The 10,971-nt window shown below is 40.5% G+C and overlaps 2 protein-coding genes and 1 pseudogene across 3 annotated transcripts in view; 2 read left to right on the forward strand and 1 right to left on the reverse strand.

Moving 5' to 3' along the window:
* Col4a3bp (collagen type IV alpha 3 binding protein) overlaps positions 1 to 8,977 on the reverse strand; it is a 117,062-nt gene extending 108,085 nt beyond the window's left edge. For both annotated transcript variants that reach the window (XM_004643489.3, XM_004643488.2), the window contains exons 1-2: positions 8,471 to 8,977; positions 1,725 to 1,859 (exon numbers count right to left, since the gene is read on the reverse strand). In XM_004643489.3, coding sequence (XP_004643546.1) covers positions 1,725 to 1,859; positions 8,471 to 8,566 — 231 coding nt within the window. In that variant the 5' untranslated portion in view covers positions 8,567 to 8,977. The remainder of the gene's footprint in view (positions 1 to 1,724; positions 1,860 to 8,470) is intronic.
* On the forward strand, positions 2,564 to 4,211 carry LOC111813266 (annotated as a pseudogene).
* A 238-nt stretch (positions 8,978 to 9,215) lies between the features above and the next one.
* Positions 9,216 to 10,971, forward strand: part of Polk (DNA polymerase kappa) — a 75,354-nt gene continuing 73,598 nt past the window's right edge. Inside the window, exon 1 of the mRNA XM_023703653.1 lies at positions 9,216 to 9,248. The gene's annotated coding sequence lies outside the window, so the exon portion shown is untranslated. The remainder of the gene's footprint in view (positions 9,249 to 10,971) is intronic.

Below are 10,971 nucleotides of genomic sequence, written 5' to 3' on the forward strand. Positions count from 1 at the left end.
CAATCACAAAAAAATTTACACTGAAGTAACACTGTGCCCCCCCGACAGATGCAATGAAAATGTTTATTAAAATTTTTCTTCAAATAAGACACAAACTATTAGTATAGCTCATAATTCAAGAAAGCATCACTATATTTAAAACTACAGAAAATAGCATGGTAGTCTAGGAACACTAGTACTTAGGAGACAATAAAGGTAATATATTTTCTTCCTGTTTTGACATCAATCATTAACATATTATTTTTCAAGAGTCCAACACTACAGTTAATATACACTGACATATGTATAACAAGACACTTTAAGATCATACATTATATTTCCATCCACTATTCTGTCTCAACATGAATAATGATCTTGTTTATCTCAAAAGACCAAAATTTCCCAAACATTATCCTGGATACATTTCAAAACACACTATAGCCTACCACATGCTAAAGTAAATATTGAACTTTTTAAGTTCAAAAATATTTATTTAAAATTGTCCCTAGAATTGTAAATAGTATAGCTTAATGTTTTGAAAAAATTTGTTTTTACAGCTTGATACTGAATTAAGCTTCTGTTTTCAAACTTTGAATATGTGAAATGTATAAAAAGTGATGGAAAATTCTGCAAGATTTTCCTTAAATGTGTAACATAAATGAGATTCAAAGAGGAAAAAATCTAAAGTATATCCCTTATATCTAAAAGGAAAATAAATTCTATTACAAAATGTGATTTCTCTTTGGATGGGTGAATAAAATTTAAATTTTTATTTAGCATACTCAATGTTAGATTTTAACTACAACAGTTCTCTTAACTAATATCCATTTAACTGTCCTACCTCAGCCGATACTTTTGTTTTTAGCCTTTAGTAAATGTAAATACTGTATGCCCATGGCATGCTACCCACTCATAACTAACATCCACAGTCATTTAAAAATTGTTTTACTTTGACATAAGGTCATGCCAAGTCAATAAATTGTCCAGGCTGGGCTTGAATTTACGATTCTCCTGCTTCAGCCTCCCAGAATGCTGGGACTATGGGTATGAGCCACTACATACAGCCATAATCAGTAATGAATTACATGCTAAACAAGTCAGTTATCATTCCTAAACCTGTTTATGCCAGTTCACTTTTTATATTCCTTACATAACTGAACTGTATTATTTAAGTTTATGGACTACAGTATGAAAAGTTAAGTTATTCTTTTTAAAAAGTTATTACATTAGATAAAGATAATGTAACTGCAAAATATTAGGGAGCACATAAAAAAGCCAGAAAGCACCCAGAATCAGAGTTTTCAAAAGTACCTTTAAACTCTTAATCAAATTTAGGGGAATCAAAACTGGAAACTATAAATCATACATAATGGACATAGTTAACACAGTGTCATGTGTCACAAAAGATGGCAATTGCTCAACATGAAAAATTTGACAAATGACTATATATTTTACATATGTTCACTTAAAATTTTTAAATAAGATGTAAATTTCCTACGATTTTCGTGATTTAACTTTTTCTATAACTTATCAAGTAATGGCCCCAATTTCACTAGATATGAAATACTACACACCTATGTAAAATACTACTATGTAGAAATAAGCACGCCAAAATAACTTGATGAAAAAGTATTAGAATATATGCCCACAAAAGCAAGAATCTTCACTTTATTCACCGATATATTCAGTTCCTGCTCTACTGGTGATGCTCAAGGACCCTTGCTGGATGAGAAACAGGAGCTTACCGTGATCACAGCCTTGCTGAGACAGATGGATCCCCTGCAGCCGTACTCCGTCTCGTCTTCAGATTTGTAGTAGCTCAGAGTATTATTTTTCAGAACTACCCAACGATCCTGCCAACCGTGAATGTAGTTTGTCCACTGGGGGTTGGGGGGTAGAGAGGAAAAAAACCAAAAACACAAAGTCAGAAATCCAAACTTTTAAAACTCAAACTGTGAGAAGTTCTAACTTAGTTACATATATTTGGTACAGGGTCTCTACGCAGCTTGGACTCATAGTGATTCTCCTGTTTCAGCCTCCCCAGTGCTGGGATTACATGTGTGTGCCACCATGCCCAGTCTTGGTGGCCAGCTTGGCGCACCTGGGCTGGGGCAGCACATGCGGTCCTGGGATTGAACCAGGGTTTGTGGGCTTGCCTAGGTACATGTTTAGACTGCTGAACTATCTCCACGGTCCTCTAACTTAGTTATAAATATGAACGATAAAATGATAACATGAAAAGCTGAGAATTCTGACACTATACAATGATTTTCAGTAATTTTTACAATATTTTAAATAGACAACAAATAAAATGCAACACTTTATGGCTAACACTTCAAAAATCAAACTAAGGCAGGATTCTGATGAGAAGTTTTGCTTCATTCTTTATATGTTTTACCCTCCCTCCTCACCACCTTTGGGGCATTTCAATTGTTCTGATCCTTGTCATAATAAACATATTCAACAGAAAATTAAGTCCATTTCTATTGTCTCTCTCACACCAGGCACTGTACCATGGCTTTGAAATCAACAGAAGTATGTGGCCAATCACTGTCAAAATTATGTTTTAGAAATGAATGGAGAGTATTTCCTTTGGTGAGGTAGTGTTAGCGAATGTGGGAGTCCTGAGCTCTCACCTGGGGCCACTGGCGGCGGCAGCTCGAGGAAGGAGTGTGGAGAGCGTAGGCTATACATAGGAAAAAAACATGGAGGCAGATATAATTGCAGATCTTCGAAACAAGCTTAAAGAGGTTGAAAAGGAGCGGCTAACGGCTGCACAGTATGGTTTACAGCTGCTAGAGTGCCAGACTGAACTGCAGAATCAGTTGGATGAACATCGTAATGAAATGATGACCATGACTGAGAATTATAAACAAGAAAAATATGCTCTTCAGAGAGAGGTTGAACTCAAGAGTCGAATGTTAGAAAGTCTGAACTGTGAATGTGAAGCTATTAAACAACAACACAAAGTGCAGCTGGAACAACTAGAAGAGCAGTTGAATAGAAGCCATGGACAAGAAAGGAATGAACTAAAAAATAAGTTAGAAAAGCTGAAAGTGGAGTTAGATGAAGCAAGGCTTAGTGAAAAGCAGCTGAAGCATAAATTAGATCACCAGAAAGAACTCCTGGCTCAGAAATCAGAGGAAATACGGATAGTGTCTGAGCGTGTTCATGGGACCTTGTCTTCGGAGATGGTGGCTCTTCAGGTTGAGCTGACTGAAATGGAAAGTATGAAGACCATCCTCCAGGAAGAAGTAAATGAACTACAATACAGACAGGAACAACTAGAAAGTTTCAGTAATAACTTAATGCGCCAGGTAGTCCAACTTAAAGAAGATAAAGAAGAGCGGGAAAAAGAAGCAGTTTCTTACTACAGTGCCTTAAAGAATTTGGTGGAATCTAAGCCTTCCATGCCAGGCAACTCTGGTCTAGAAGACAAAACCTACTATACAGATTTACTTCAGCTAAAACTTGATAACTTAAACAAAGACAATGAAAGCACCAAAGGTGAGCTGTCCATACAGCGAATGAAAGCGTTGTTTGAGAGCCAGCGGGCCCTGGATATTGAGCAAAAACTTTTTGCAAGTGAAAGACGCCTTCAGCTCGTAGAAAGTGAAAATATGAAGCTAAGAGCTAAAATTGATGAACTGAAGCTGAAGTATGAACCTGAAGAGAAAACTGAAGTGCCTGTGCTCAAAAAGCGGCGTGAGGTGCTCCCTTTGGATGTAACTGCCCCTACAGAGGTAGGTGCCAGCAGTGCTGAGGAGGCAGCTTCAAGATTCCCACTTCAGAAAGAGGAGGCACAGTCCTGTCCTAATAATTTACAGGATACCAACTTGCAAGAAGAACCGATTTCTACAAACACACCCATAGCCGCTATCTCTCCTTGCAAAAATCTCCCAGTGGATCTGCCTCCAGAGAAAGAAAAAAAGTGTGTGAAGCTTGTAGATGATCCAGCAGATACTGAGGCCTTATGTGAAAGAAGTGGAAATGTCCCCTGTGCTGCCAGGTTAATTGCTGAACCACAGCTTCAGATGGAAGCTAAAGAAGGGAACGAAGCTGCGAGCAAGCTGGGAAAGGAGCCTGCGAAGAAGCCGCACCCTATTCTATACGTGTCCTCCAAGTCAGCTCCAGAGACTCAGTGTCCTCAGCAGTAGACTGCTCTTTCACTACTGGCCCCAAAGTCGCCTATGAAGCTTAGTTGAGACTGTCATCTGAGGAAGCCTCCTTGTGGATTGACTGTACCGCCCCATTTTTCTGGGTCCTGGTGCTTTCGGGATTCTGTGACTGAGTGCTGAAAATGTAGTCTACCCTAAAGAAATTAAGCTGCTGACCCCGCATGGAGCATCTAGGAGTCCCAGTGAGTAACCTGTTAATGGAAGAAAATGTTATAATTAATGTAAATCTTTTGGCTGCTTTGTTATCTGGATTTGTAAAGTGATGCAAACACTTAACCTCCATTTGAAGCCATATATTTGAAAAGAAAACTTTGAAATTATTATATTTTCCTATGTACTTTTTAGTTTTTCACTGTTGTAAAAATAGGCAATTTGAGTTTTTGTTTTGATTTTGGGGTTTTCTTTAATTTAATTTAAAAATACATATTGTGGCAGGATTTTGGCCATGTTTAAGGCACCTGTATTCACTTTTGTATTAATATACGTGATTTTGAGTTTGTATCAAGCATATAAAACAAATTAAAATTTTAAATTTGCAATAAAAAAAAATTATGTTTTAAGTCACCCTCATATGAAAATTTATGGCAGTCATAATTTCCTCAAAGTAAAAAAAAAAAAAAAACTATGTGAAAATCTTTAGTCCACATCAACTGTCAAATTCTTCCCCTATAGAACTCAATATTATTTAAAATGTTCAGTTCACTTTCCAAGTTTCTATGAGGATATACTTTCCAATTCTGGGGTAATAATACAAATATAAAACTGGTATAAAAAATACTAGAGTTTTTCTGTAATACTGTAACTAAAAGTGATTTTTGTGTTGCTAAAATATTTATGCAGAGATCACAATCAATAAAATGGCAAAGGAAAAAATGAAATTTCTATGAGAAAAATTACTTTGCATATTTTTCTTTATGCTCTGGGGTTTTAAGTATTAATAATTCCAAAAAAGTATCTACCAATTCTAAAAACTAATTCCAAATTGATCTGTTTCAATATAATAAACTGGCTCAGGTTTTTCACCTATGGAGAAATCTCTCTCTTCCTATTCCCTAACATCTTCAAAGTTCCATTTTTACGACCCTAAAAGCTCATCTACCTACACAACTGAACTCATTCTTCTCTAAGGGATCCCTAATCACTGTCCCTCCCCCTCCTTTTTTTTTACTGCTTGCAAATTACCATCACTTAGATATTCACATAGTACATATTAATCAAAACTCAACTCTCCTTCTGTGAGGTGTACGTCCACCCTGTTCCTGTACACAATTCTGCAGTTAGGCAAAACCTGATTTAGGGTTACAGTGCATTACACGAACAGAATAGTAGATACAAGATGAAATAAACTCAACTACTATACTACTTATGTGAGAAGAGATTTGACAAGTTAATTTCTGTGAGCTTGTTTGATGGCTGAATAAAATAATGAAAATGCTTAGTCATAGAAGATAATCTCTGTTCCTTCTCATTCCTTATAGCTCATCTCCAAATTTCATTAATCTTTCCTTCATATTAATCCTTAAAATATAAACCTACTTATGATATTTACAGTAGCACAGTTCATAATAGCTTGGAAGCAGCCAGTATAAATATAGGAAGTATAACACTTATACACAATGGAGTACTACTGTGCCATAAAGAAGGATAAACTTATAAGCAAACAGATACACCATGAGACTATAATGTTAAGTGAAACAAATCAGACATAGGAAGCTAAATAGCACATGGTTTCTCTTATATGAGAAACCCAAAATATCAATACTGTAAAGAGAAAATAAAAGATAATAGGAAGTAGGGAGATGGATCTTTCTCAAATGGAAACAGAATAAACAGATGCAAGGCAAGGGGAAGGGAAAGAATTGAGATTTGTTATGTACAGTTACCAACACCCAATGAGAAACATAATCATTATCTACCCCAAACATGTACTAAGAAAGAGGAAAAAATAAACCCTTACATTTGCCTTGTGTTCCAAATATTCAATTATTCAGTGAAACTAGCAAGCTTCTTGATTCCCAAGAAGGTCTAATAACTTTGTCCAGCAGCTTCTGCTTCTTTATAAATTATATAAACATATTTATGTATTAGGGATACTTACTTGCACATATGCCTATATATTAATTTTATTGGGATGCCAGCTCAATTTATAAGGACAGCTTCTCATTGCCTATTTCACCAGTAGGTTAGATTGGCATTTAAAATCCTCCATGGATTTATTCTTTCTTGCTTATCATTAATAACCCTAAGATTGAACAGATTAAATTTACTTCTAGCACACAGCACTTGTACTTTAGCTAACGAAATTGCCAACGTGTCTTGTTGGAACAGACTCCATCCCAAGTGACCAGAGGGTCCCTAGCACTTATGTTCCTATGATTTACATTATTTCCTTGTAGAGGAATCCACCAATTATATGTTTCAGGACTCCTTATTCAGAAAATATGAGCTACTATTATGACACCTGGAAGACAGGTTATTGCTTTTGCTCTCATGTTCATTCCCTAACTTCCCATTAAAAACCCCAGACAAGTCAATATTCTAAACACTACATGAGAATTCAAAATTCCTGTAGCCTACAGTCCAACAAGTGCAATTCAAGAAAAAACAAAAAAGAGGTACATTTAAAATGAGAGTCAGAAGCAAGTTTAAAACACTATGGGAAGTAAAGGGAAGAATACCTTCAATGACTGTCAAAGGAAAAGCTTTATGGAAAGGGCAGCATTGACAAGGACTCAGAATTTTAGGTAACAAGAACAGAGACGTAAACGGGAGGAATTCTGAAAAAGATGGAGGGATTCAGATAAAAAGTTTAGTTTACTAAGCTTTGAAGCCCCAAGGCATAAGCCTTTTTCCAACAATGTTTTATCCTGATACTTGTTATAAAATACCTAAAATTACTACTACCCAGTATTTCTGGAAACTTTCATAGGTATTTCAGATTGTTATACAAAAGAGAAAAACTCTGGACTGGCACATCCTTAATATGAATTTATGCCCCTCCTGTTCCAGATCCATTCCATTTTAGGGGAAAACACATTAGTATTTGGTCTTACATTACTCCACAGAAGGAAAGAAACAGATGCTGTGTTGTAACTGTTGTTTCCCTATCAGGTACAGTTAAAAACACATTTCCTAACATCCCCATCTATCTATCACATAGTCAACATGTTCAATACAGAGTCCTAAATTGTAAACTACATTTGATCTAAAGAAACCCTGGGCAGATTCTACCCACACACAATTTGTCAGCTATAGTAAAATTAAGCCTTACGTTTGACATACTCATGCCTTTTCTAGACCATCTCTCATAGAACTTTAAAGCCTAATGCGAAACAATTCCACAAATGATGTCCAAATGACTTTAAGATGGAAGAATTATTTCTTAATAGCCAGTTGTTGCACATGATCCGGTATCTTATGACCAGCTTGTTGAGGGACTAGCCTTAGCTCCCCCTTTCCAAGTTAACTGCTGGCTCCAGCCATTTCTAAAAGTTTCACAGGAAAGGAGAAGGAAGTCAAAAACTGAGTCTACTCATAGCAAAAACTAAAAACAAAAAACCCATTATCAAGAGATCACTCAATTTCAGTCCTGTAAATGACTATTTACTTTGCTAAAATGTTTTAAGTTTTTAAGAATACAAAAAAAAAAAAGGTTTTGCCTGACTTTGAGCCCCTTTACTGCAAAATAAATAATTGTATTAAATAACGTTTTTCTTCCTGGACTAAAGGTTGGTCTCCATTCTGACAAATTCCAAATTACTACTAATATGTTTTATACCCACTGAATCATGTGCCAATTAATAGCTCTTTTCCGAAACCGGGTAAGGCGTGAGGGGAAATTACAGAAGTCCTCCACACCGCCGATTACTACCATCTCAAATTTCAGGTCCAAACCAAGTCAACTGGCTCGTCTACACAGCCGCCAGCAGGGTCCCCCACAGCTATTGGGCACCTCCAGACTGTAGTTAGAAAGGTCAGATGTGAACCGCCCTCTGGTCGCTTACTACTTGAGACACCGCCTCAGCCCAACCCAGATTCCTACACCCGGGACAGCTGCCGCCCTGGGTCTCAAGTCACGGTGGGCAGCGCATCTCCCGAACTAGATCTCGGGCTAAAACACACTTCCCGGGTCCCCGGTCGCCGCGGGGCAGGCGAGGAGGGCAGTTGCCCGCTCCCCCGTCCGCCCCGCACCCCGGCACATTCCGCAGCCCCCGCCCCGGGACTGTCCGCGCCTCCAGCCGGCCCCACCCCAGTCGCGGGCACGGCCGGCCGCGCGGCAGGTGAGGCTGGGCAGCGGGCCCGCGGAGGCTCACCTTGCTCAGGATCCCGCAGCGCTCCACAGGCGGCCCTGACTCCGTCTCTGGGTCCTCCTCGGAGCCCGACGAGTTCCAGCTCTGGTTATCCGACATGGAGGCGCGACAGGCGAGCAGGAGCCCGGCCCCCGCTCCGCGAGCTGCGCCGGGGGCGCCCGGTCCCGGGGGTGAAGGGTCGGGGGATGGCGAAGCCCAGAGCGCCCGCTCCGGGGCGGCAGCGAGCGGGAGGAGGGGCGAGGGCCGCCGCCGCCGCCGCGCCTGACACCGAGCGGACCGGGGAAGGAGGACGAGCGGCGAAGGAAGCCTGCCCTTCCAGCCGTCAGCCGCCGTCGCCGTGAACCCTGCGCTGCGCCCGCGCCGCCACCCGAACTCGGCCCCCTCGGTGCCAACCTCAAGTCGGGAAGGAAAAAGACAGGGAAAAGGGAAGAGAAAATTCAACTGCGGGAACCTGGGTCCACTCACACCTCCGCTACCGCCGCCATCTTCCAGCCTGGCCCACTATTTACCCTCCCCTCCCCTCTCTGTTCTCCTCCCCTTCGTCCTCCCCTTCCACCCCCTACACTCCGCCCCATCCAGTCCCCCGCCCGGCGTCTGACGCCACACGCCTGAGGCTGGGGATCCCCCCTCCCGCACCCTACCTCCGGCCCTCGCGGGGAACGACGGGTAGGAAAGTAGGCGGAGCGGACGCGGGAGGCGGTGGGATAGGAGCGCTGCTGAGCGGCATTCTGGGAAGAACGTGCGGCCTCCTGGGAGTTGTAGTCGCAGTCCTGGGTCGGTGGTGAGTGTCGGGCGCTGGGACGTCTAGTCCGGTGGTGGGTGGGCTTCATGTGACAGTTGCGTGTCTGTCCCACCCCTTGCTTTTGTCTCTGCCTAGTGTATTTATGAAAAACTCTCCTGGGGCTTGCGGGCTAGGGCAGGAGATAATCCTCCGGTGAGGATGTCAGGGTTGTGTTGCATGGCGGTTTTCCCGAACATCTTGGGGCTTGCCTGGGCAAAACTGTGCCGGCACTTTCGCCTAAACTACAGCCCGGGGGACGGGAGTGTGACCTGTCTAGTGACCAAGGGATTTCTTTCCCCGTACCCAGCAGTCTAAATCTCAATGGAGTTCATGGCTTGCGCTTTGAAAGCTAACCTCATGCTTGACGTTTCCCGCCTTTGAAGAATTTCTTCAGTCGCTCCTCACAAACACTTCACCTTGATAGGGGTCTAGAGTTAATTTTTAGAACATGTTTTTGCAGTTATTAGAATAAATGGCATTAGAAGAGTTTTGAATTAACATGAGAATGTCAGGCGATAGCCTAAGCTATCTATAAATGAGTAATCTTGAGACCCAGGTTAACCTTTCCTACCTATCTACTTACCCCTGAAAGACAGGAAGGGTTGCAATAGAACTATTTTAATCTATGAAAGAACAAAGTGCACTAGTTTTATTGGATAAAAGAGGAGTACGCAGGAGAAAGAATGGTGCAATTGGTGGAAAGATTATGTTTTTGCATGCATTGTAAAGATAACGTACTGAGACCTTTGATTTTTTTAGCTTCTTTCCTCTACTTCTATATCTTGTCGATTTTCTTATAATTGCTAACAGTAAAATTTCTTATTAAACCTTAGAGAAAAAATATTTGCTTGGTACCAGGATAGAAAGTTGAGGATATTTTGAAGTTGAGGGAAAAGGCACAGTGGCAGGAAATAATTGGTAGCAATGGAGAGAGGCCAACTTTACTGGGATCCTCTGGAAAATCAGGTGGGGAAGCATCTCTGAGCAGTATCTGTGATATCTTTCATTTTCCTAGATTGACACTCAAAAGATGCTAAATCTGCCGATCTGCATTTTCCCATTATGAAATCATAATACGTGCAGTTGAAAGCTAGTCAGATGAATAAAGCTTTGAGAGATAAAAGCTTTTGAAAATACTGTGTCAGCATGTTAAACATAATCTCAAGGTTGTCATTCAAAAAGAAAAAACCCTCAGCACATTTTTCTTTTTCATTGACTTACATAAAGTATGTCTTCAAAATGTTGAATTAAGCTTTATGTCACCTTGCTTTCTAAGATTAGTGTTCTTATTTCTAATTCTTTTAAGACTGGGTTTTAAACTAATTATGTGAACTATTGAGAAATTTACTTCACAGTGCAATTTAGAATCACAGGAATATAGTATAACTTTGTTTTTAAATTGAACTTTGTGGGCTGGTGAGATAGCTCAGTGGTCTAAAGCACCTGCTTAGGCAAGCTTAGGCAAAGCGCAGGGACCATGGTTTGATCCCTGGTACCACATGCTGTGCCAGCCGCCCCTAGGGCAGGCTGAGCCAGGCCACAATCCGAGCATGGTTATGCATGCCTGTAATCCCAGCGCTGGGGAGGCTGAAAGCAGGAGGATCACCACAAGTCCCAGGTGTGTAGTGAGACCCTGCAACAACCAAATACATAAAAATAAGTAAATTGAACTTTCTGTTGTATTTGATGTATTTTTTTTTTGTTTTTGTTTTTTTTTTTTTTT

This window comes from Octodon degus, unplaced genomic scaffold (assembly GCF_000260255.1).
Source record: "Octodon degus isolate 3935 unplaced genomic scaffold, OctDeg1.0 scaffold00177, whole genome shotgun sequence".
Taxonomy (NCBI): Eukaryota; Metazoa; Chordata; class Mammalia; order Rodentia; family Octodontidae; genus Octodon; species Octodon degus.